Genomic DNA, 27,823 nt, shown 5'->3' with positions numbered 1-27,823 from the left:
ATTCTGTTAAATTATATCTCAGATACTGTAATTTTTCTACTCAAAACTATACTTATTTTCCGTATTAGAATACAAGTCAAAGTTTTTAGAGTGGCCTATGGAGTGGCAATGGAAAAAGTTAAGTGATTAAAAACTTAGATGGTAATTTAGGTATCAGCAAGAAAAGAGGAAAAAAAGTAATAAAAGTCAACAATCATGCACTCAGATTGTTTGGCAGATATTACTAAATTCTCATATCATTTTAAAGAAACTCAAACTGAACACTGTAGACAATATTTTAATGGGTATCATATGCCCATTGGTATGGAAAAGGCAATAGCTCCACATAAAAATTTGATGAATGTGCAAAAGTTTGAAGTAAAGGAAATATTTAAGGCATGTATATATCCACTTAATGTCTCAACTTTAACAAAAGCTTTCTCTTAATCAACTTAAGGAATCAACTTAATGAAGTTAAGGGATCCAACTAGACTAGATGAGACTTTATTTAACTGGTCTCCTATTGTTCATTATTTTGGTTGTTTCAAATTTTTTACCAAATGAGATTCTTTTTGTACATACTTCTTTATATTTCTGATTGCTGTATGAAGATAATTATAACAGAATTATTAGACAAGAAATCCTTAAAAAATGCAGACTGCAAATTTGATTTTCAGAAAACTTTTCCCCAATATATATTTCAAGCTTTAGTACATGGAAGTAGATAAACATTTTCCTTAATATTTATGCTCAAAATGTAGTCAACTTTTATTCTTATCTCTTCTTCCCTTTGACTATCTGTTAGCTAGACTCCTGCTAGCTCAGATGCATGTCTTTCTAGATCCTTCTACACCCTTACACCTGTCTAAAGTTTTGCTACTCTAGAATGTTCCCTAATCATTTTTATGTCAAGTTTCTTCCCATCTCAGATACTACCTATTTCTATAATCTCCCTAAAATATACTTTGATGATGCCCATTGTCAAAGAATTCACATTAGCTGCTCACTGCATATTTGGTTTTATTTAAATTCTTTAAAATAACATCCAAAGCTGTCAAAGAATTGGTTCCCTTATCTGTCTAATCTTCTCACTGTTTACCACAAACCTTATAGTTTAGTCCACTGTGTTTATTCCATTGTCTTTCTTTCCTCATTAGTCCATATTTTTTTTTAAAGATCCTATTTATTTTTTTCCCTTATATATCCCAAGCACCTTTAATAGTATCTGACACAGAGTAAACAGTCAGCAAATATTCACTGAATGAATGGATAAACCAATTCTAATTCAGTGACAGAATAATAAGCACACCTCATTACAAAGTGTTGTTCCAATTATTTAAGCAGTATGTAAATGTAGTTGTTGCAAATGAATAAAAATGTACCTTCGTGGGGTGGGTTCAAGATGACAGAATACTAGGATGCTGGACTCAGCTCCCCTCACGGAAATATAAAAATTACAACTACATACAGAATGATTCTCACTGGGAACTAGCAGGATGGCTCTTCCACAGCCAAAGCTGTGAAGAGTCACATAGTATCTTGTAGGAAGGGAGAAGTGATCTGGTCAGGACTTGCATCCCTAGTAGAGGGTACAGAAGAGAAGGGGCTATATGACAGGCTCAGGGATTCTTCCTGAGGAGTGAGGGGTTTTGAGACAGGAGGGAAGGGGCAGGGCGCAGCCTTTAAAAGAATGACACAGCCATTGAGGATACTACATAAACTGGTTAGAACACATTAGGCCCAAGATGGCAGAAAATTTGACTTCCAGTAGACCTTGAGCCTTATTACATGCTCACTGCAATACATTAGCATGCTAAGTGACACACCCACAGATGCCTTGACAGTTCCCAGGCTGATCATAAAGGGGCAAAAAGTGAGCAGTGGCCCAGTTCCTAGAAATCCCTGCCCCTTCCCCCAAATAGTAGGAATAATCCTTCCACTCATTAGCCTAGGAAATTATCCAGCTCATGTAAACTAACCACCCCATATTCTGGGGACCCTTTAACCTGAGAAGACCTACACTCTATCTGCGGAGTGTGTTTTTCCCAGGACTGCTCTCACCTTCTGAGATGAACTGCATTCTGTCTGTGAAATGTCTGTCTCTGCTTTCTCTTTCCTATGGCTCGCTCTTGAATTCTTTCCTGTGTGGAGCCAAAGACCTCCACTGGACAGCCAATCCCAGGGCCTTACCCAGGACTGACCACCTTCTCATGCCCCATTTTCCTGCAACCTCTTTACAAAGGATATTAATAAATCTACTTCTTGCCTATCACTTAGCCTCTTACTGAATACCATATGTGCCAAGACATAAAGAACCTGAGGTTCACTAAATCCTGAGATGGGTTGCATGGTTTCAGTTAAAATATTTTGGGTTTGAGTCCCAAATGAGGTCCAATTGGGTTTGAGTCCTATCCTAAGTCAGAGACTGTGAGTTCAAGTCCTATCTGAAGGGTGACTGCATTTGAGTCCCACCTGAAGGAGTGTTGGCAACCACTGCCAGCATGCCAGCAGGAACCTGGTGCACACACTTGGGAGGGAATGAGGGCAGCCCCAGGGAAAAGGATGCCACTGCCAGAGAGTACATCCCTGTTCACACAGAAGGCAGTGAGACTAGATCCAGGGAAGAAATAATTATCACACTTCATGTTCCTTCCCACAAAGAGTGAGCCAGCTCAGTAGTGTGGCACCAAGCCTTCTGGCCTGACTCAACCTTTAACCAAAGCAAGGACACTGAGGAAAAGTGAAACCAGCACAGAAGTGCAACCCCAAGGCCTCAAGTCCCAGCCACATGGAGGAGAAATCCCAGAGGAGCCCAACTCTCTCAGGGCTCCTGCTCCAACCTCTTGGACTTTATCCCCTGAGAGAATGGTGATGGCCACTGAGCAAAGGAGAAGTGTCAGGTTGCACTTGGCTCTGGCTCCAGCCCCTTCAACTCTAGCCCTACCTTCCATCAAGGTGGTGGCTGCCAACACACCCCAGGGAAAAATCTGGCCCTGGATCACTTCAGGTACAGCCAACCGTGAAAGCCACTGGCCATAAGACTGAATAGGGACCTTCCCACACAAGTACTCACCATTAAGATCGAGATAGATGTTTAACCTAATTTCACAGATACAGAAATTTAAACAAAATGAGAACACAGAAGAATATTTTTTCAAACAAAAGAATAAGAACCATACCCCCCTGAAAAATGCTAATGAAATAGAGACAAACAATTTACTTGATAAAGAATTCAAAGCAATAATAGTAAGAAAATTACCTGAACTTGAGAAGAGAATAGATGAACACCATGAGAATTTTAAGAAATAACTAGAAAATACAAAAAAGAACCAGTTAGAGTTGAAGAATACAATAACTGAAATGAAAAATACATTACAGGGAATTAACATCTGATTAGGCGGCTTCCTTGTGTCTCAGTGGTAAAGAATCAACCTGCCAATGCAAGAGATGTGGGTTTGACCCTGAGGTCAGGAGATCCCCTGGAGAAGGAAATGGCAGTGACTCCAGTTCTCTTGACTGGGAAATCCCAAGGACAGAGAAGCCTGGCAGGCTATAGTCCATGCGGTCAAAAAGAGGCAGAAACGACTTAGTGACTAAAAACCAGCTAACAGGTGATATAGAAGAATGCATGAGCTATCTGGAAGATAGAATAATGGAAATCAAACAATCAGAATAGCAAGAAGAAAAACAAATTTCAAAAATGAGAATAGCTTAAGAGCTCTGGAGAACATCAAGTGTACCAGCATTCACATCATAGGGGTCCCAGAAAGAGAAGAGAGAGAAGGGTAGGAAATGTATTTGATGAAATTTGTTGTTGTTCACTCACTCAATCATGTCTGACTCTTTGCAAACCCATGGACTGCAGCATGCCAGGCTTCCCTGTCCTTCACCAACTCCCAGAACTTGCTCAAACTCATGTCCATTGAGTCATTGATGCCATCCAACCATCTCATCCTCTGTCGTCCCCTTCTCCTCTTCCCTTCAATCTTTCCCAGCATCAGGATCTTTTCCAATGAGTTGGCTCTTAGCATCAGGTGGCCAAAGTATTGGGGCTTCAATCTCAGTCCTTCCAAAGAATATTCAGGATTGATTTCCTTTAGGATTGACTGGTTTGATCTCCTTGCAGTCCAAGGGACTCTCAAAAGTCAAATAGGTTCATCAGTACCATCTCTTCCTTCTTTGTGAACTTCTTTTCTACTATTTGTACTTTGAATATCCCCTACGTGCTACCTTCTTCTTCTCTCCTCCCTCTTTCTCAAACTATCCATGCCATGACTTTAGTCCTGTTCTAGTTCTTCTCCATAGCTCCAGACTCTAGAATGTAGTTACTTACTAGACATCTCCACTCTTAAGTCCTTCTGCCATTTTAACCCCAATGACCAAATCTGAGTTTCTGTTCAAAATTGAAATAAAAGCAAAAACAAATGAATAGACCTAATTAAACTAAAAGATTTTACACAGCAAATGACATCAATAACAAAACAAAAAGACGACATACTCAATGGGAAGAGATTTGCCTGCTAAAAGTTAATATCCAAAATATATAAGGAGCTCTTATAACTCACTGTCAAAAAACCACCTGATTAAAAAATGGGCAGAAGACCTGAATAGAAATTTTTCTGAAGAAGACATATAGATAGCCAACAGGCATGTGAAAAGATGTTCAACATCATTAAACCTCAGAGAAATGCAAATCAAAACCACAATGAGAGATCACATTCGACTTGTCAAAATGACCATCATCAGAGAGACAACAATAATAAATGTTGCCAAGGATGTGGAGTAAAGAACACCTGCGCTGCTGGTGGGGCTGTAAATCAGTACAGCCGCTGTGGAAGGATATGGAGGTTCCTCAAAAATTAAATCTAGAGCTACCATATGACCCAGAAAGTCCACGCCTGGATATAGATCCCAAGAAACAAAAACACTAATTTGAAAAAATGCTCCCTAATGTTCACAACAGCATTATTTACAATAGCCATAATATGGAAACAACCTAAGTATCTATCAACAAATGAATGGATAAAGAATCTAAAAAGTAGAACATATGAATGAATATAACAAAACTGATTTGCGGATACAGAGAGTAAACTAGTGGTTACTGGCGGGGCAATGGGTGGAGATAGAGGCAAGATAGGTAAATGGGATAAGAGCCAAAAACTATTAGGTGTAAAATAAACAAGATACAGGATGCAATGCGCAGGGAATACAGCCAATATTTCATAATAAACTTAGATGGAATATAACATATAAAAATATTGAATCATTCTATTGTACACCTGAAACTAATATAACAATGTGAATCAACTATACTTCAATAAAAACAGCAAGACATCACCTTGCTGTTCAACCTAGTGACAACCTTTCAGAAGTATTCAAATTCAAGTTATTCACTTCTCCTTAGCTTGATATTTCCATATCACTCACTGGAACATGTTAATGCATGTAATAAGAACCTGCTACTTTTTAATGTTTTCCAGTACCTCTGACCACTGCTATCAATCTACAGACCAATGTACCTGGGGGAGGCATTTGCAAGTCACCCAATGGCAGACGATGGATAATTATCTTAGAAGCTAAATTAGTAATTAGAAAGTTGCATCCCAGCAAAATAAAGTTAAAGGATTTTAAAAGATATATTATTCAAGTTATTATGAAATCTAATTCACAACAATCAAATTTGGATAGTTCTGTAAAAAACATTACTAGTTTCTGGCTCTTTGGGCTATGTCTATTCTATGCTACATGTCATTTACCCCACTTTTGTTCACATAGTCTTTCTCCACATAGTATAAAAATAACCAATAATAGTATAACAATACAACTTATTAAAATTAATACCACTTTGGGAGTTTATATCTCTGGCCTTCTTATTAGTGTCTTGGGGGTTTTGCACACTTCAGCCATGCAAATTTCTTGGTTTTCTTTCAATGATGTATATTGAAGAGAACGAAGTTGAGATTTTACTGTCTTAATTCTCAGAGGGTTATCTTATTTTCATGTTTTAAAGTTTTTTTTTTTTTTTATTTTTAGTTGTTCCTAAGCATTGCTGACAGTGAAGAGGCAGCAAAATGACCAAGGTGCAAGTTAAAGTTCAAGTATCTAATCAATCTGGCTATTACTTTAACCACTTTTGGAAAATGTCATTTGCTAAATATCAACTAGTGCTTGTATATGAGTAACTTCAAAAATTTTTTTACCTCCCCATAGCACTAAGTACAGTAATGTGCACATAGGTACTTAAAAGTTACATGTTAACTGAATATAAGAATTTTTTATTGCTTGTGATTTAAATCATAGTCTATTTAAAAATCATAAAAACATGATAATATTTTAACCTTAAAGACTAGATAAAGAGGAAAATTTTAGCTTAAAGATTAGGGGGAAGGTGTAAAAACTGTTTTTCAAGAGTGATCTTCATCTGAGTTTAAAAGGTTATATGGTATTGTACCACAATAAGAAAAATGAACATTAAAACTTTGATCTTATAAATAATCTAACAGTATACTAGTAAAGGGGAGCTGGCTTGTAAATGCTGAGTCCTTCCAGATACTGAAATTCTACAACTGCTTACATTCCAGTCCTAAAAAGGGAGATATGCCATTTGGTTTAGAAGGCAAATTTTAACTATCTACTGTTTATCTCATTAAAAAGAAAAACAGAAAGTTCTTTTAGTTTAAAATTCTGGAGAAAAGTTAATCCCAAAGGACAATAAGCATCTCAAATGTGAAGAAGAAGAAATTGTGTTTTGGATTAGAAGAAGCAATTTCGAGACAGCAGCATACACGGAGCACAGATTATTGTATTCCTTGAAAGTCATACATATGCACAAAATGTATATACTCATGTGTTACTCTGGATCTGCTCTTGGCCTGCCTTAGCATTCCTCCAGCACAAAGCAGCATACACACACACAGAGAACTATTGAGGGAAAATGAGGCTAAAGACTTTGAAAATAATAAATCTATGCCACCAGTTTCTACTGCTAATTCCACCTCAACATTTGACAAAACACTTTGGGAGTTCATTCAGTATTCATAGATAGGAGGCATAGAGTAATGAAATTGTAGAAAAGGGAACTACAAAAATAATCTATTCTAATCACCTCAATTATTCAGGTTGAAAAAATAAGGCTGAGAGGGGTTATATGACATGCTAAAGGACATTCAAGTCTTTTGATATGTCTTTAAAAGTGCTCTAAGTCTTTTATGTGCAAGATAAATACATCAGAATAGAGGAAACATTAGAAACTGTAGAAAAGTCTCCAAATTGACACATGCTTATGTCCTTAGTAAATAAATTATCTGAGTCTTATGTTTAGAGAATTCTCCAGAGTTATGACTGAGTACAGCTTAAGGATAAGCAACACAGAAACTACAAAACTATAAGCAGAATATGGTAGCTCCAAGATGCCATGGGCCAGGCCCCTTTGCAATGATTTCCTGTAGGACAGTAGTCCTCAAAATTTTGGGCTCAGGGCCACTTTACACTCTTAAGAATAACTAAAGACAATTAAGAATTTTTATTTATATGGGTTTTTTAATCTATTAGTATCTCCTATATTAGAAATTAAAACATAAATCTTAAACATGTATTTATTATTTCATTAAAACGAATAAACTGATTTCATATTAACATAAATTGCATCGTTTTTGAAAAAGATAACTCAAAATTTATCAAGAAAAATTTCGAGAAGAGTTACACTGTTTCCTGTTTAAAAGATCCCTAGTAGAAGACTAGATGTATTAGTAGTCTTAGTAGAAGACAGCTGGATTCCAGTATCTACTTTTGCATTTTTCAGACAGATTTTTGAAGTATATATTTATATATTGAAGCATATTAATAAAACCCAGTATCACACAAATGGTCAAAAGAGAAAAGTATTTTAACAGCTGTGAATTTTCCTTGATTGAATACTATACTCAAACTTGACAGTTCTAGTTTCTTAATGGTGGGTTGCAATGTAGAGTCTGAAAACATAACTGTGCTTTGTGTATTGTTACATTCAAATCCATTGATCTGTCACACTTTTTAAAATACATATATGATTTTTAAAATACAATGCATTAATCATTTGAAAAATATTGGTTCAGTGAGTTATGCAGATATTCTAAATATTGACCCATTTCTTTACAGTAAAAAAAACACATTAATTAATATCACCATTGACTTACCAGAGAAGTCAAGGACTAGGAAACTGTCAAGATCATGGTAGTGGATGCAAGTTCTTCAGAATTTTTGTTTGAAAGTTCAAATTTTATTATTGGCCATGACAAGATCAGCACAGTTCAGTCGCTCAGTCATATCCGACTCTTTGTGACCCCATGGACTGCAGCACACCAGGCCTCCATGCCCATCACCAACTCCTGGAGTTTACTCAAACTCATGTCCATTGAGTCGGTGATGCCATCCAACCATCTTATCCTCTGTCGTCCCCTTTTCCTCACACCTTCAATCTTACCCAGCATCAGAGTCTTTTCAAATAAGTTAGCTCTTTGCATCAGGTGGCTGAAGTATTGGAGTTTCAGCTTCAGCATCAGTCCTTCCAATGAATATTCAGGACTGATTTTCTTTAGGATGGACTAGTTGGATCTCCTTGCAGTCCAAGGGACTCTCAAGAGTCTTCTCCAACACCACAGTTCAAAAGCATCAATTTTTCGGCACTCAGCTTTCTTCACAGTCCAACTCTCACATCCATACGTGACTACTGGAAAAACCATGCCTTGGTTAGACGGACCTTTGTTGGCCAAGTAATGTCTCTGCTTTAATAATATGCTCCTTCGAAGGAGTAAGCATCTTTTAATTTCATGGCTGCAGTCACCATCTGCAGTGATTTTGGAGCCCAGAAAAACAAAGTCTGTCACTGTTTCCACTGTTACCCCATCTATTTCCCATGAAGTGATGGGACCAGATGCCATGATCTTAGTTTTCTGAATGTTGAGTTTTAAGCCAACTTTTTCACTCTCCTCTTTCACTTTCTCAAGAGACTTGTTAGTTCCTCTTCACTTTCTGCCATAAGGGTGGTGTCATCTGCACATCTGAGGTTATTGATGTTTCTCCTGGCAATCTTGATTCCAGCTTGTTCTTCATTCCAACCCAGTGTTTCTCATGATGTGCTCTGCATATAAGTTAAATAAGCAGGGTGACAATATATAGCCTTGATGTACTCCTTTCCCGATTTGGAACAGATCTGTTGCTCCATGTCCAGTTCTAACTGTTGCTTCTTGACCTGCATACAGATTTCTCAAGAGGTAGGTCAGGTGGTCTGGTATTGTTTTAAAGTTCAAATTTTATTATTGGCCATGACAAAAGCACCCGTATATAAGGATTACTGCACTATTCTTTAATTCTTGCAGCAGAGACACTTCCATGTCCTGCAAAATGTGTGCTTCCCATTCCACAGTATGTAGCTATTATTAGGTAGCACTTTCTCAACCAGAATTTTTGACAGCCCTTCTTATACCTAGCGGAGCCATGGTTTGCTCTTACTAATGTTATGTGATTGAGGTCATATAGGTAACTTCTAAACCAAGACTTCTATGAGTGCATCTCTATTCCTCTTTTATTCTATTAATTCTATTGACTGTGAAGTTTTATAGGATGGTGACTGCGGATTGCTGAATCAGAATGTGCAGGAGAGGGACTCACTGACCACTAACTAATGCAAAATCTCGTAAGACAGCTTTAAATATAGGTTAAGTTTTTAGAGAAATATGAGGTTCAAAGTTCAAATAAAAACAAAGATTTGAACAAGCTTCCACCCCAGAGTTCCTAGTAGCTACAGTTAAAGCAGAAGTCTACAGGAAAAATTACTTATAGAAAAATAAGAAGAGCACTTCTTTATGCAATTCTTGTCTTTTTAAAGTGCTACAATTGCCCGTTTAGTTCCCGTACAAAAAACAGTGGTGTGTAATAGACTTGTGCTTCCCCACTGGAGACTCAGTATCTTTCAGAGGATTATAAATTCTCTTTCCTGTCACTGTACCTCTGGGCCACTCTGGCCCCACAGTGTGGGTTTTCCAGTTCTCCAAATGACTGCTTACTATTTCTAGAGGTATCCATATACATAATTGGGAAATAAGTGAGATTTCTCCCCCAGTCTTCTGCATCCTTCTTTGGGTTCAATCCCTGGGTCAGGAAGATACCCTGGAGAAGGGCATGGCAACCCACTCCAGTATTTTTGCCAGGAGAATCCTATGGACAGAGGAACCTGGCGGGCTAAAGTCCATGGGGTCGCAAAGAGTCAGACACCAATGAAGTGACTGAGCACGCATATATACTAACAGCTTTCCTCCTTCTTTCTCACTTATTAAAATTTGATTTCAGGAAAGAATCTAAACACTCATTCACATTAGTCATGAAAGAGGAAATAAGGCTATGGTAATTTTCCTAGGTTAAAACTCTTATCCTATGATGAAAATTTTAAGCCTTAATATACTCACAAGCCTGTAAAATTAAATGTCTGAGAGGCTGTATGTGAAGTAGTTAAAAAGTTCAGGCTCTAAGGGCAGAATTTCATGAATCCGAATTCATGTTGTTCAGTCGCTAAGTCATGTCTGACTCTTTGCAACCCCATGGACTGCAGCATGCCAGGCTTCCCTGTCCTTCACTTTCACTTTCTGAATTCATATTCCATCATTTATCATTTATATGACCTTGGGCAAGTTACTTAATTTATGTTTCAGTTTCCTCATTTTATAATTGATAATAAAAGCAACCTACTACATAAGAATATTAATAACAAGGCTCTAATAATTTAACACATTTTATCAAGTACATAGTTCAAATTCAAGATTTCCTTAAGTTGAATAAAAATTATTAAAATTTAATTTTGAGCAGTATATGAAAATAAATCATAATTAAACCTCTAACCTGCCATAATACCCCAGACTTAGATGCCTCATCCAGAAACAGAAAATTATTTTTTTTTAGAATCTAATAGAAAAAGTATTTTTCAAATATTTATAGGCAAATAAAATAGATGAAGCATTTTGTAAAGATTTTCCATCAACATAAAAATCAGGAGTGTTTGAACAAAGACAATTTTTATGTTTTTCCAAATTTTTAAAATGATTTCATTACAAATAAAGGATAAAAATCTCTTTAAAGCATGGTAGTTCACCACTTAGAGCAATTCTATATTTTAGATTGCATAAAATGGATACTGCAAAATAATAACTTCTGAGAAAACTAGGGATATCATGAAATACCCTGGAAAAGGAAACGGCAAACCATTCTAGTATTCTTGCCTGGAGAATTCCATGGACAGAGGAGTCTGGTGGACAGTCAATGGGGTCACAAAGAGCTAGACATGACTGAGCACCTGACACACATACACACATCATGAAGTAACATATAAACAAACAGTTCTCAGAACAAAAGTAATTGAGACAAAAGCTCATAAGCAGTATTTCCCTTAACAAGAGAAAAATATTTTCAGTGGTTGCTATAAACTCTGAGACCACATAACTATATTCTCTTGGTGGCCAGAAACATTGGTCAATATCAGCTGATTATTTTAAATTTTTGAATGTTGACTATGATTAAATACTGAAATATAAAACAGTTTCACATATATATTATTTATGTAAAGAATGTAAAAAACAATGTTATATATTATAAAAAGAAAGAATGCCCACAAATTTACATATAATCATTACCTTTGGGGAGGAGAGACAGATTTAGGAATGGTAAAAAAGATCTGTAAATAAAAGGCTTGAAAAACAAATAAGGCAAAATGCAAATATTTGTTATGTGTGGGAAGTGTTTTCTACACTTACCTAAATGGTTAAACAAAATATAATAATAAAAGCAAATCTAAAAAGAAACCCCATGTAAAGTATTGGGATAAATATAACCACTTTGATCTATCTCTCAACTCTAAGTAAAATAACTATGAAACATACAAATAGGAAAACCTGCATGAGCACCAGAAATTAAATACAAAATCTGATATAGAAACCTATGAAATAGGACTAAATTTGAAAGTGGTTTTTTTTTTTGAAAGTGTTTTTAATAATAAGTATACTTTACCACATGATGGGAAAGTATACACAAGGAGTACTTGATAGATCCACATCCCCACTGGCAGAAACTTACTTAGAAAACCAAAGCTCCACTGAAATGAGATGCTTATTGGAGAATCCAAAGAGATGCCCCTTTCTCGAGGTCACTTTAAAGACACCTGGTAGAAAGATAACCTCCACAGCATAAAACACGATGTTGAAAACCATGATCTTCCCCAAGGACTTGATTTTTTGCTTTCAGTCCTCCAGGGCCCTTTCAATAGTCACTTAACACAAAACTGTTCTTGGTTTACAAAGCATATACCAGATGAGTAGCTTGTAGAAGACTATCCTACTTTTAAAAATTGATCCCTACATATTTTCATTTTTTATGAGGCAAAAGAAGGCAACTTTAGTCTCCAAAGCATTCCATGTGAAAACAGAACCTGAGGGCTTTCTCTGGAGATTTTATTTCCTTAATGTCAGGGGATATTCTCCAATGGTGAAATGAAACCTTTTCCTTAAATATCCAAAACAGTGTCACTTTCCCTCCCTCTAATCTAGTCATTTAAGTTGTCTATGTCTTACTGGAAATATTTGGCTAAAATCCTTACTAGGTCTACAAAAGAGCTTAGGGAGATCCAAGAATATTAACTAAATTTTGGCCTCGTGAAAGCTTATGAAAATTATCAAGACATGTTTTAGTGGCATTTTTAAAATTTAAAGATAAATTTTAAAATATTGGAATATCTAAATAAAGTAAAAGTAAAAACTAAGTATTATTGATTAACTGTACAGGAAGAAAAAATAGGTTGGTTTAGACTCCTCTACTTGACTAAATAACAAGATAATGAAGCAGTTTCTAGTTTCATAGGAAAATGTGATTTGGCACTTTTGATATTTAAATTGGAAAATAAACTCTGTATTTAAACAAAACATTTAATTTATATCAGTCTGACTCTCCCATAGATAAAAGCTATGAATTCTTGAGAATGTTCAAAGAAAGCACACTAACCACTTGCAGAGGATGAGATGTTTAGATAACATCACTGACTCAAAGGACATGAATTTGAGCAAACTTCAGGAGATAGTGAAGGACAGAGAAGCCTAGCATCCTGCAGTCTATGGGGTTGCAGAGTCAGATATGACTTAACAACAACCACTTGAAGATACCAGGGAAAGACTAAAAGCAGACAGAAAAAGGAGGGGGGAACTGAACCTTCTAACATGGAGCCTGTAGGAGTCTCATCAAGAAAAAAATGGGGAGAGGACTGAAATCCATAGAATTAGAAATGAAAAAGGAGAAGTTACAACTGACATCACAGAAATACAAAGGATCATGAGACTACTACAAGCAACTATATGTCAATAAAATGGACAACCTAAAATTCTTGAAAGATACAATCTTCTAAGTCTGAACCAGGAAGAAATAGAAAATATGAATGGATCAATCACAAGCACTAAATTGAAACTGTGATTTTAAAATTTCCAACAAATAAAAGTCCAGGACCAGATAGGCTCACAGTAAAATTCTACCAAAGATTTCGAGAAGAGTTAACACCTATCCTTCTTAAACTATTCCCCAAAATTGCAGAGGATGGAATACTCCCAAGCTCATTCTATGAGGCCACCATCACTCTGATACCAAAACCAGACAAAGATGTCGCCAAAAAAGAAAATTACAGGCCAACATCACTGATGAATACAGATGCAAAAATCCTCAATGAAATATGAGAAAACCCAATCCAACAACACATTTAAAGAATCATACACCATTATCAAGTGTGATTTACCCCAAGGTTGTAAGGATTCTTCAACATATGTATATCACTGTGATACATCACGTTAACAAACTGAAGAATAAAAACCGTATGATCATCTCAACAGATGCAGAAAAAGGTTTTGACAAAATTCAATACATATTTATAATAAGAACTCTCCAGAAAATGGGCACAGAGGGAACATAACATAATAAAGGCCATGTATGGGAAACCTACAGCAAACCTACATTCTCAGTGGTGGAAAACTGCAAGCATTTCCTCTTAGATCAGGAATAAGATAAGGATATCACTCTCACCACTTTTACTCTTTCTTCAACAAGTAAAAAATTGGAAAAAATATATAAAACAATGGTATTCATGCGTTGGACAACAGGCAACACTGGACAATAATCCCCGCCCCTCAGCCAAGAGAAGAAAACCTAAAGAAGGAACACTTGTCTGTTTTTGTCTCTAAAAAAGAAATTTCAGGCCACAGTGCAAGTGGTGGGAATCCAAACAGAACTGATTTGAAAAATAAAATTTAGCATTCAGGAAGGTCAGGGAAAGCTAAAATTCACAATTCAGCATAACACAGATGAGACAGAAGCACATACAGAACATTCTGGAGCTCTTCAGAAGGTTATTCTTAAATTTCTGCCTGAGGTTGGTTTAAAAAAAAAACACAGAAGGAGCAATTTAACAGAACAATGCTTGGGGCTCAGAGGAAGCTCATGTTCCAGACAGCCAGATGGGAAATCTGCAATACACAGAGCATGGAGTAGAATACTAAAGAAGAGTAGTCTCAGTAGGAGAAGCAAGTTAGGCTAAACAAAAGACTTCTCTGGTTTCACCTAATGAAGCTTAAAATAAAGCCTCAAAGAGACCAAAATATTTCTAAGTATTAATAACTAGACAGCATCACAGAAAAAAAAAAAACACTGAAAAATATATAAAGGAATAAAATAAAAACTCACAAAGCTACAAAGTTTACTCAAGAAGAAACTGATCATTTGATCACTGTACCTATTAGAGAAATTGACCTAAGGTCAGATAAAAAAAATCTGATCACAGAGAACTTTCCAGACCCAGATGGCTTCATTGGGTGAATTCTACCAAATATGTAAAGGAGAATAAATATCAATTTTACACTAACCCTTAGAAAAGAGAAGAAGTGGAAACATTACACTTATTACTAAAATGTGATAGGATAGTATAGGAAAGAAAACAAAATTTTAGCAAACTGAATTGAATAGTACATGAAAAAGTTAATACATGATTGCCAAATGGGATTTATCCCAGGAATGCAAGGTTGGCTTAACATTTGAAAAATCAATCAATGTAATTCACTATGTCAAAAGACTAAAAAGAAAAACAATATGTTCATCTCAACAAATGCTAAAAAGCATTTGTCAAAATTCTACATATATTTGTTATAAAATGAACAAGAACAAAAACTTCTCAGAAAACTAGGAAGAGGAAGAAACTACCCCAACCTGATAAAAGACATCTATAAAAAACTTCAGCAAAAATTTAACATTTTTCATCTAAGATCAAGAATGAAGCAAGGATGTCTACTCTTACCACTTAGTCAACGTCTTCTTAAAGATCTTAACCACAGGTAAGTAAAACACATAAAAGGCTTATAGATTGAAAAAAAATGCTCTTTATTCTCAGATGACATGAATGTCCATGAAGAAAATCTTAAGAAATCTAAGAAGGCTACTAAAATAATAAGAAAGTTTAGTAAGATTGTAGGATATAAAATCAACACAAAATTATTTTTCTATCATATTTTCTATATATTATCAATGAAAAATTAGGAACTGAAATTAAAAATACCATATGCAACATTACTTGAGAGATGTGTGCAGAATCTATACAGAAAAAAAACTGGAAAATATTGCTGAGGTAAATGAAATAAGTCCTAAATAGATGAAATAACTCCTAAATAGATGAAATATTCTATGTTCATGGAGTGGAAAATCAGTATTATTAACATATCAATGCTTCTTGAATTGATAGATTTATCCTAATTTCAATTAAAATTCCAGAGTATATACTGTAAATACTGATAAGTGGTTTAAAATTTTACAGAAATGAAAAGACTCTGGATAACCAAAATAATTTTTTTTAGAAGAATGAAGTTGGAGAATTTATAATACCTGACTCCAAGACATGTTATAAAACTACATTTATCAAGGTAGTTTAGTATTGGCATCACCAGAACAAAATTTAGAGTACAAGTGTGTATTTAGCCATAGGCCAAAACAAGTGTTGTCAAAAGCTTTTTTGACAAAAGTTCCAAGGTAATTCAATGGGCAAAGATAATCTCTTCAACAAATGGTTCTAGAACAATATGCAAAGAAATGATCCTCAATGCTTACTTCACATAATTTTCAAAAATTATTGAAAATGAATTAGAGTTCTAAATGTAAGAGCTACAGTTATAATCTATAAAATTATATACTACAAAATTTCTAGAAGAAAATATGGGAGAAAATCTTGGGTGAAATTAAGCTTCATAAAAAAATTCTTGAATATGAAAAAAAGCACAAGCTATATTGGAAAAAATGATAAATTTGATTTCACCATACTATAAAATTTTGTCTTTCAAAAGACACTGCTGCTGCTGCTGCTAAGTCACATCAGTCGCGTCCAACTCTGTGTGACCCCATAGATGGCAGCCCACCAGGCTCCCATCCCTGGGACTCTCCAGGCAAGAACACTGGAGTGGGCTGCCATGTCCTTCTCCAGTGCATGAAAGTGAAAAGTGAAAGTGAAGTTGCTCAGTTGTGTCCAACTCTTCGCGACCCCATGGACTGCAGCCCACCAGGCTCCTCTGTCCATGGGATTTTCCAGGCAAGAGTACTGGAGTGGGGTGCCACTGCCTTCTCCTCAAAAGACACTATTATAAAATAAATAGGGAACCATAGATTAGAAAAGAATATTTATAAAATATATATCTGTTAAAGAATTTATATCTAGAATATATAAAGAACTGTTATAACAGAATTAAAAGAACACAAACAACCCAAATAAAAATAGCCAAAAGACTGAAATAAACACTTCAGCAAAGACCTACAAATGGCAAATGAGCACATGAAAATAAGCTCATCATACTTAGTTATTAGAGAAATCAAAAATAAAACCTATCAGTATAATCCACAAGCATGGATAAAATTAAAAGATTATACAAAGTGTTGACAAGAAAGTAGAGTAACTATTAATATAACTTGTATACTGGTAGGAAGTAAAATTTTAGATAAATTTGGCAATTTCTTAAAATGCTGTAATGCACTTCGTATAGTACCCAGACTTCCACTAGTAGGTGTTTACAAAAGATAAATGAAATTCTATGTTTACACAAAGACTTGTAATGAATATTAATAGCAGCTTTACTTATAATAGCTTATAAGTAAGCTTACAATAACTTATTTTGGAAACAATGCAGATGTCTACCAACCTGTGAACAGATAAAGAAATTGTGGTATATCCTTACTATGGACTCAGCAAAATACAGGGTAACAAACTATTAATACATGCAACAAGATGAATGAATCTCAAAATAATTATGCAGAGTAGAAAATGCCAACAAAAGATAGCACATGTTCTATGAGTTCATTTACATAAAATTCTAGAAAATGCAAACTAACCTGTACTGACAAAGATCACACGAATAATTGCCTAGGGATTGAGAAGGAGGGAGGAATTACAAAAAACGTCTAAGGAACTTTTGGGAATGGTGGATATGTTTCCTATCTTGAAAGTTGTGATAGTCTTATGAGTTTATATATATGTCAAATTGTCAAATTTTATATTCTAAATGTGTGTGATTTATTGTACATCAATTAGATCTCAATAAAGGTGAAATAAACCATGTAGTTATTTGGAGCAAAAATCCTAACACTAGACAATGTGAGGCCATTATTTACGTAGATCTTCTGATATACGTGACAACAATAGCACAAGGACAAAGAGGAGTAGAGTGCATGTAATTATCTTTCTCCAAGTTCCTACATTTTAGTGAAACAGGATAACATTAAGTAGGATTTCAATCATTTAAGGATGTGTTTGAAACCATTAAGGCAATCACAAAAAATACAAGGAGGTAATATGCAAATAGCCAACAGAGGAATAAAAATGGAATAGTAAAAATATTTGATTAACCAAATGAAGACATAGAAGGGGAACTAAAGAACAAAAAACAGGTGAGATAAAAACTGAAAACAAACAGGAACATGGTAAAACAAACCTAACCACAGTTATGTTGAACTAACTCAATAGTTATGTTAAATATAATGAGGTAATCACTCCAATTAAAAGGAAGAAATTATAAGACTTAAAGAAACCCCAAGATTCAACTATATCTCATTTATATGAGGTACACTTTAAACATAAAACACAAAGAAGCGGTAAGTAAAATGATGGGAAAAGATGCACGATGCAGACCACAAACATAAGCCAGCTGAAGTGGCTGCATTAGTAACAGACAGAACAGCACTCAGTAGAACTATCATAGATACAAAGAAGCATAATGATTAAAGGGAAAACATAATACACAGATGTATATGTACCAAATAACTTAAAAATGCATAAAGCAAGAATCAACATAATTAAGGAAAGAAATAGATAATTCTACAATTGTAGTTGGAGATCTTAATATCACCTCTCAGAAATAAACAGAGCAATTAAATAAAATATCATAAAGATACAGAATTAGAGTTAGAAAACTTCTATGAAGGGCCAGATAATCCAATATTTTAGGCTTTGTGGGCTGCAAATGACCTCTGTGGTATATTCTTTAATGTTTTGTTATTTTACAATCCTTGAAAATGGAAAAATCATTCTTAGCTTATAGGATGTATAAAAATAGGCCAGATTTGGCCCATAGGCTATAGTTTACCAAACCCTGATATAGAAGATCTAAAGTGAAAAGTGAAAGTGAAGTTGCTCAGTTGTGTCCAACTCTTTGCGATCCCAGGTACTATAGCCCACCAGGCTCCTCCATCCATGGAACTTTTCAGGCAAGAGTACTGGAGTGGGTTGCCATTTCCTTCTCCAGAGGATCTTCCTCACCGAGGGATTGAAGCTGGGTCTCCCGCATTGCAAGCAAATGCTTTTGCCATCTGAGCCATGATAAATCACCTTGATCTAATTGAGACTGACAAAATAATTGAAGAATATATATTCTTCTCATGTGCACATGGAATGCTTACCAAGACAGATCATGTACTGTACTATAAAACAAATCTCAATGCACTACAAAAGACTGTACAGATCACTATTTTTAAAAGTAGAAATCATTATTTTTAAAAGTAGATCAGATCATTATTTTTTAAAAGTATAAATCAGTAATTTTAAGATATCCAGAAAAACACTAAATTTTTAAAAATTAAATAATACACCTCTAAATAACCCATGGATCAAAATAGAAATTATACTGGATATTAGAAAATATTCTGAATTAAATGACAATGAAAATATAACATCAAAATTTGCAGAAAGTAGCTGAAACAGTAGTTGGGGAAATTTATAGCTTTAAATGCTTATATAAAAAAGGAGAATGATAAAACAAATAGAATAAATTCAAACAGCTGGTGGATAAAGGATATATGGGAGTTCCTTAAACTATTTTTACCACTTTTCTGTAAGTTAAAACTTGAAAAAATTAAAAGTTCCTTAATTTTCTATTTAGCCAAATTATTTTTCACATGTAAGACTAAGAAGCAAAAAGAGATATTTAAGATTGGGTCAAAATAGTAAATTATCTCTCTTTCTATACAAAATGCATACAAAATTATCTCTCTTTCTAAACAGATATGTATGAAGTTCTATAAAAACCAGAGTAACATTAGCAAATAAGAAATTTCACATAACTACTAAAAGATAGAAATCAGACAGCATGCTGATAAGAGTGGCAAAAAATCAAAGTACTAATCAGAAGAGCAGTAATTAACCAATTAAACAATTTTAGAATAGAAAACTAACTGAAGAGAGTTTTCAGAAGAGTAGGTCGAGGAGGTTAGTCCCTCCTTCCACCAGTCTATATCAAGAAGTATAATGGAAAGGTATTTCCCTTTACACTTGGAGTTCTTAACTTTGCCTGCAAATTGAAATCATTTGAGTACCTTTAAAATAAATACTGAGTCTGAGATTCTGTATAGTCAGTCAGTAATGAGGCCTGAGCACCAGACCAGTGTTTAGTATTTAGTATTGAAATACAGTATAAATTAGAGAGACATGAGCGTGCCTTAAAGTGCTTATTAATATAGAGTAACTAAGAAGTTTGGTCTTGTCTCAGAAATTTGGCAGGTAGAAGAGAACACAAAAATATATTCATGTGAATTGGTATTTAAAGTAGTCTGTAGCTCCATCGCTGCGATCTATTGAAAGTCAGCCCTCGACACAAGGGTTTGTAAGATTAAAAATTTTTTAAAAGAAAAAAAAATAAAGTAGTCTGTAAGTGGATTATCTAAAAAGTGAGCATTTAGAAACAAAATACTGGAATCCAATTATCTCCCTTTGTAACAAATAAACCACAAGTGGATTAAAGAATTGAATAAAAATGGAAATTAAAAAGTACTAAATAAAAGCAGGTAGATTGTTTTTTTATATTAGGTTAAGTAAGTCCTGATAAATATGTCACAAAACTGACACTCTACAAAGGCATTATTTAAATTTACTGAATAAAACATTTTAAGCTTATCTATTGGTAAAACACATTATTAACCAGTTAGCAATACAGCCAAAAAGTAACAGTATTTGAAGCATTCTTATACCTGAGAAGTTCCCTGAAATTAATATTAAAATCATAATAGATGCAAATGAGAAAAGGACTTAAGTACATGTAATTTTTATAATGAAAAACTAAAAATGTAAAGCATTATTCAAATTACTATAAATTAAATGTTATTTTAAGATTCTCACTAGAAAATAAGTCATTAAAACATTCTGATAAATTAATAATGATATACTTGATCTTGGCTATTTCAGTAAGCAATATATAATAAATTTACTTACAAGTTGATAGGTGTTCTTGATTTCTCGCAATCATGTCCTTTATAGATTTTGAAGGCATTTTCTTGCTACCATGAATGGTTGTTGTGGACAGTTCTTTCAGTTTCCAGTGGGTCCAAAATCCTTTTTGAGGTGGTAAACCTGTTAACACAAAATGTATATTTAACCAAAGAAATTACGATTTTAAAAACATCTTCTGTTGAAGCCTTTTTTTGAGTATTGTACATTTAATTCTCACAACAGTCCTGTGAGAACTGTCAGTCTTAGGTTTCAAATGAGGGAATCTCTATGTAGAAATGTTAATGTCTTATCATATAAGACAGTGAATCAGAAAAGAGATAAACATGATATATACCCTTCTGACTCAAAAATACAAGCTAAGTTCATAAACGGACACAAGCGGAGATTAACATTGTGAAAACTCAAAAGGACCTAAATATCCAAAAAAAGTACAAACAGTGGATCATGAAGTATCCATAAAAAGTTACCTTGTAAGCGTTTATTAACATATAAAAGTAATCATAGTATTGTTTTTATGTGAAGGACAATTTTACCTTATATGGATGTGTGACTGTAGCTTAATTGTTAACATGATTGCCTCTGAGCAACCATCGATAGCTGATTACATTAAAAAATTTTTCCTCTCTGTATCTATTATTTTCAAAACAATGTTTTTGAATAGATTATAGCACTCTAAAAGTAATAAAAATAAATTCTATTTTAAAAGAGTGTCAGAGTAGGAAGACATGGAGCTCACTTCTCACAAACACTTCCAAAATATATCTACACATGAAAGACAACTTAAAAAAAAAAACTACTAATTGGAAACCAGCAGAATATCTTTTAGCCAAAACTGCAAGAAAGATCTCCATGTAACTGGGCAGAATTGCAGGGGGAGGGGAAGGCGTTAGGGTGGGACCAGCGCCCCTGGAGGGGTATGGAAGAGAAGGTCCACACAGGTGGATCCTCGCCCTGGGCAGCCCCCTGGTGCCGGGAAACCCACTGAGACAGATGGGAGAGCTGGAGAAGCCTAGACTCCACTTGTGAGGAGGGTGTGTGTGTTGGATTGCTAACAATCAGAGCAGCGAGAGATTTGCACAGAAGGCAGCCACCTCATCACACTTCCCAATCCAAAGGGCAAATGCCCAGTTCCCCTCACTTCACACCACAGCCTGGCAGGAGATCAGGAGAAAGATGCAGTCTAGCTGCTAGAAGTGGGACTGTTGACTCGCGCAGTAGCTCTAGTTTTCATTTTTGATGAACCTCCATACTGTTTGCTACAGTGGCCCTACCAATTTACATTTCGACCAGCAACAAGGGTTCTCTTTTCTTCATATCCTCATCAATATTTGTTATTTGTAGTCAGTTTGAAAATGGCCATTCTAACAGGTGTGAGGTGATATCTCATTGTGGTTTTGACTAGCATTTCCCTGGTGATTAGTGATGCTGAACATCCTTTCCTGTACCTGTTGGACATCGGTATGTCTTCTTTGGAAAATTGTCTTCAGTTCCTCTATTTTTAAAATCAGATAGTTTTTTTTTGTTTGTTTGTTTTGCTATTGAATTGAGTTCCTTTTAGCTTTTGGGTATCAATCACTTATAAGATATGATTTGCACATATATTTAATAAGTTCCTTTTGCATTTTAATTTTTTTTTTTACTGTGCAGAAGCTTTTTAGCTTGATGTAGTTTCACTTACTAATTTTTGCTTTTGTTGCTTGTGCTTTTGATATCATATGCAAAAAATTATTGCCAAGACATATATTAAGGAGCTTTTCCACTACATTTTCTTCTTAAGAGTTTTATGGTTTCAGTTCTTTCCTCCATTTGAAGTTAATTTTTGTGAGTGATATAGAAAAAGCAAGGGAATTCCAGAAAAACATTTGCTTCACTGACTACACTAAAGCCTTTGACTGTATGGATTACAACAAACTGGAAAATTGTTAAAGAGATACGAATATCAGACCACCTTACCTGCCTCCTGAGAAACCTGTATATAGGTTAAGAAGCAACAATCAGAACCAGAAAGGGAAGAACAGATTGGTTCAAAATTGGGAAAGGAATATGTCAAGGCTGTATTTTGTCACTCTGTAAATTTCACTTTTATGCAGAGTACATCATGCAAAGTGCCATGCTAGATGAATAGTAAGCTGGAATCAAGAATTTCTGGGAGAAATATCAACAGCCTCATATATGCAGATGTTACCACTCTAATGGCAAAAAGCAAGGAAGAACTAAAAAGTCTGTTGATGAGGGTGAAAGAGGACAGTGAAAAAGCTGGCTTAAAACTCAACATTCAAAAAACTAAGATCATGGCATCCAGTCCAATCACTTCATGGCAAATAAAAGGGGGAAAAGTGAAAACAGCGACAAATTTTCTCTTCTTGGGCTCCAAAATCATGGCAGATGGTGACTTCAGCCATGAAATTAGAAGACACTTGCTCCTTGGAAGAAAAGCTACTACAAACCTAGACAGCATATTAAAAAGCAGAGATGTTTACTTTGCTGACTAAGGTTCATACAGTCAATGCTATGGTTTTTCCAGTAGTCATGTATGAATGTGAGAATCGGACAATAAAAAAGGCTGAGTGCTGAAGAATTGATGCTTTTGAATTGTGGTGCTTGAGAAGATTCTTGAGAATCCCTTGGACAGCAAGGAGAAAAAAACAGTCAATCCTAAGGAAAATCAACCCTGAATATTCATGGGAAGGACTGATGCTAAAGCTCCAATACTTTGGCCACCTGATGTAAAGAGCTGACTCAATGGAAAAGACCCTGATGCTGGAAAGGATTGAGGACAGGAGGAGAAGCACGTGATAGAGGATGAGATGGTTGGATGGCATCACTGCTCAATGGATGTGAGTTTGGGCAGACTCTGGGAGATACTGAAGGACAGGGAAGCCTTGTGTGCTATAGTCCATGGGGTTGCAAAGAGTCAGACACAACTGAGCAACTGGACAACAATAAGATAGGAGCCAAATTTGATTACTCTACATGTGGTGATTCAGCTTTCCCAACACCATGTATTGAGGAGATTATCATATTCCTATGGAGTATTCTTGGCTTCTTTGTCAAACATTAGTTGACTGTGTTTGTGAGGGTTTATTTCTGGGTTCTCACTTTTCTTCCATTGGTCTGTGTGGCCTTCTTTGTTTAGTTTCCATGTTTTACTCAAATTACATATCTGATGATACATGTTATCCATCTTTGCCACTTGAGCATTTACCACATTAATCATAGGCAGCTGAAATTTTCTAATATTCTAATACCTGTGCCTTATCTAAAACTGGTTCTGATTATTTCTTTGTCTTTTGATAAGTAGTTCTGTTTCTGGGATGAGTTGCATCTCCACTCCTTCACTAAGGGCAACTGGATTTGCTGTCCTTCCTCCCCGCAACCTTTCTCCCTCCTCCTGCTGTGACTTAAAGCTTGTTGTTGTTAATACAAAGGAGATGGAAGAGAAGGGTCCAGGCAAGGCTTAATGCCTTTTTTGTAGTGGTTTCTCTTATGTTCCCCCAGGCTTTCTCAAGACTGTCATACCATCCTCAACTATTACTTATAAATGTGGAGAGAAACTTGTAATGTCAACTTCCTTCTTGTTTATGAAGCTCCTAAGTGTCCTATATGGTCACACTAGACCATACTCAGCTCTAAGTAATTCACTAGAAATTTTGGCTAAATTCTTCTTACTGCCTTTTTATGGTATCTAGCTGCATCTGTCCCACGTGAGCAAGTGCTAACATCTGGTCTTCCCTTGGAGGTACCTATCTTTCTGTAGATTTTGGGTTGATTGCCTTGGAATTTCTGATGGGTTCAAGGAAAGTTTCTAATTTGCAGATAGTTTAGTGATTTAAGGTAGAAGAGTGGAAGTGATATCATTTTAGTTTTCTACATCCTAAGCAGAAGCCAGAAGTCAGAGCACAAACCTTCATCTTACTCATTGTAAAGCTGCCACATAGGATAGTCATAAAGCTTGTGCTAAAACCTAGCCAATCATACAAAATCCTAATGTGTCTCTATACTAGTTAGAAGTATCCTCCAAAGTCTTCCATATCTTAATGTTCCCAAATGGTGAATACGTTATGTTACATGGCAAAGAGGAATTAAGGAAGCAGACAGAATTAAGTTAATAACTGGCTAACCTTAAAATATGGACAGTATGCTGGCTTGTCCAGGTGAGCCAATGTACTCAGAAGAGTCATAGATGTGGAAGAGGGAGGTAGAAGAGTCAGTATTAGAATGATGCAATATGAGAAAGATGACTAGTCATTGTGGGCTTCAATGATGAAAGGCTATGAGGCAAAGAATGGAAACAGCTTCTGAAAAGCTGAAAAGAGATTCTCCCTAGAGCCTCTAGAATAACACAGATCTCCCAACATCTTGGTTTCACCCTAGTGAAACTCATTTTAGACCTATGACTTTCAGAACTCTAAGATAATATATTTATGTTGCTTTAAACTAAGTAGTAATTTGCTGTATCAGTAATAGGAAACCTATACAAGCCCTGGTGATTTTTTTCTTATTGTATATAAGGATCTTTAGGCTTCCTATGTGGCTCAGTGGTAAAGAATTCATCTGCCAATATGTGTTTGATCCCTTGGTTGGGAAGGTCCCCTGGAGAAGGAAATGGTGACTCCAGTATTCTTGCTTGGGAAATCCCATGGACAGAGAAGCCTGGTGGGGCTATAGTCCATGGTGTTGCAAAGAGCTGGACATGAATTAGCAACTAAACAACAACAACAAATAAGGAAATCTGCTAAAAAAAATTTTTGTGAAAAACGAACCAAAATGAAAGCCAACTGACAATGTAAGTGATTAAACTGAATATAATGCAAAGAAACAAATAAAGTCATGACTTCATCTTTAAAAAATGGAATTTTTCATATATTAAGAAGGAGAAATTGAATTAACTATTTTATATCTATGATATAAATATTTTTCCAACAAAGAATAAGAAAAATGTCTTTTAAATTTCTTCAGCAAGTGCTCTAGCCAAAACAAAATAATTGATCACAATTGAGAGATAAAATCATAGTAAAAAGTGAAAAGGTCATTTATGAGCATAGAACTCAGAAAACATGTGAGTCTTGATAGATATGCAATGTGAGAAAAAGCATTGTGACAGAAAGCTGTAAAAACACATTCACGAATAAATAAATCATAGAGGCTCCAGTGCAGCTACCACTACTGCCTTTGTTTTCAACTTAAATTCTTATCCATGCATAAAAATAAAAATGAACAATTATGTACAGGTCAGTGAATCTTCACAAGTTTAATACATGGTGTCCATGCTACCAGTCCTCAGAAACAAAATATTCAGCTTCTAACACCATGGATTAGTTTTGTCAGATTTTGAACTCTGTATCAAAGAACTCATATAGGATCTACCTTTTTGTGCCTGGCCCCTCAACCTTGTTTGTGTGATTTGTTTGCTACTGTATATGATTATAGTTCACTCATCCTCATTGCTGGCAGTATTTCATTATATGGATACTCCACAGTTTATCTAAATTTTATATTACTGTGGGCATTTGGACAGTTCATTTTGATTATTATATAAATAGCACTGCTATGAGCATTTTATACTTTTGGTATACAGAAATATGTAGATTTCTGGAGGTTATGTACCTGGGAGTCAGAAATATGCTAGTCCAAGTTTAACATATGTTTAGCTTTAGTAGATATTGGTAGTTGTCCAGAATATTCATATACTTCCACCCACATAGCTACCTTTTATCTTAAGAAAATGCAGGTTTGAATTTTTAACTCTGAGATGAATGTAGATTTACATGCACTTGCAACAAATAATACAGAGAGATCCCTGGGCCCTCTATTTAGTTTCCCACAATGGTAACACCTTGTAAAACTATAATACGATATCACAACCAGGATATAGACACTGATATAGCCAGGCTAAGGTACAGTTTCATCCCAAGGATTCCTCAAGCTTCCCATTTTAGCCACCCCTACCCTTCACTTTAAATCATTTCTCTGCCTGATGTGAAGGAGAGGCACTAAATATTGATCTTTTCACTACACAAATATTTTATCCTAAAGTGAAACAGCCCACAGAGAAGTACTGAAGCAGGGATAAATAGCCTATGTTGGAAGAATCAGTTTAGTTCAGTCGCTCAGTCATGTCTGACTCCTTGCGACCCCATGGACTGCAGCACACCAGGCCTCCCTGTCCATCACGAACTCCCAGAGCTTACTCAAACTCATGTCCATCGAGTCAGTGATGCCATCCAACCATCCTCTGTCCCCTTCTCCTTCCACCTTCAATCTTTCCCAGCATCAGGGTCTTTTCCAATGAGTCAGTTCTTCACATCAGGTTGCCAAAGTATTGGAGTTTCAGCTTCAGCCTCAGTCCTTCCAATGAATATTCAGGACTGATTTCCTTTAGGATGGACTGGTTGGATCTCCTTGCAGTCTAAGAGACTCTCAAGAGTCTTCTCCAACACCACAGTTCAAAAGCATCAATTCTTTGGTGCTCAGCTTTTATAGTCCAACCCTCACATCCATACATGACCACTGGAAAAACCATAGCTTTGACTAGATAGACCTCTGTTGGCAAAGTAATGTCTCCGCTTTTTAACATGTTGTTTAGGTTGGTCTTTCCTGGTGGCTTAGATGGTAAAAGCGTCTGCCTACAATGTGGGAGACCAGGGATCGATCCCTACATTGGGAAGGTCCCCTGGAGAAGGAAATGGCAACTCACTCCAGTATTCTTGCCTGGAAAATGCCATGGACAGAAGAGCCTGGTAGGCTACAGTCCATGGGGTCACAAAGGGTCAGACATGACTGAGTGACGTCACTTTCTTTCTTTCTTATCTTTCTTTCTAGGCTGGTCATAACTTTTCTTCCAAGGAGCAAATGTCTTTTAATTTAATGGCTGCAGTCACTATCTGCAGTGATTTTTGGAACCCCCAAAAATAAACTCAGTCACTGTTTCCATTGTTTCCCCACCTATTTGCCATGAAGTGATGGGAACAGATGCCTTGATCTTAGTTTTCTGGATGTTGAGTTTTAAGCCAACTTTTTCAAAGAAGATGCATTTCCATA

General features: G+C 35.6%; 1 protein-coding gene across 19 annotated transcripts in view; it reads right to left on the bottom strand.

Moving 5' to 3' along the window:
• FAM227B (family with sequence similarity 227 member B) overlaps positions 1-27,823 on the bottom strand; it is a 216,846-nt gene that overhangs the window by 146,701 nt on the left and 42,322 nt on the right. For 17 of the 19 annotated variants that reach the window (XR_011488297.1, XR_011488296.1, XR_011488299.1 and 14 more), the window contains one exon: positions 20,765-20,902. Coding sequence is in view for 11 of the 19 variants with exons in the window: in XM_020875507.2 (XP_020731166.2) it covers positions 20,765-20,902 (138 nt within the window). In the remaining 8 variants the exon portion in view is untranslated. Of the gene's footprint in view, positions 1-15,391; positions 16,650-20,764; positions 20,903-27,823 lie in introns of those variants that run through there. The other 2 variants (XM_070469311.1, XR_011488300.1) reach the window with 2 other exon arrangements.

This window comes from Odocoileus virginianus, chromosome 6, assembly GCF_023699985.2.
Source record: "Odocoileus virginianus isolate 20LAN1187 ecotype Illinois chromosome 6, Ovbor_1.2, whole genome shotgun sequence".
In the NCBI taxonomy this organism is placed as follows: domain Eukaryota; kingdom Metazoa; phylum Chordata; class Mammalia; order Artiodactyla; family Cervidae; genus Odocoileus; species Odocoileus virginianus.
This window is presented reverse-complemented; position numbering and strand designations above follow the sequence as displayed.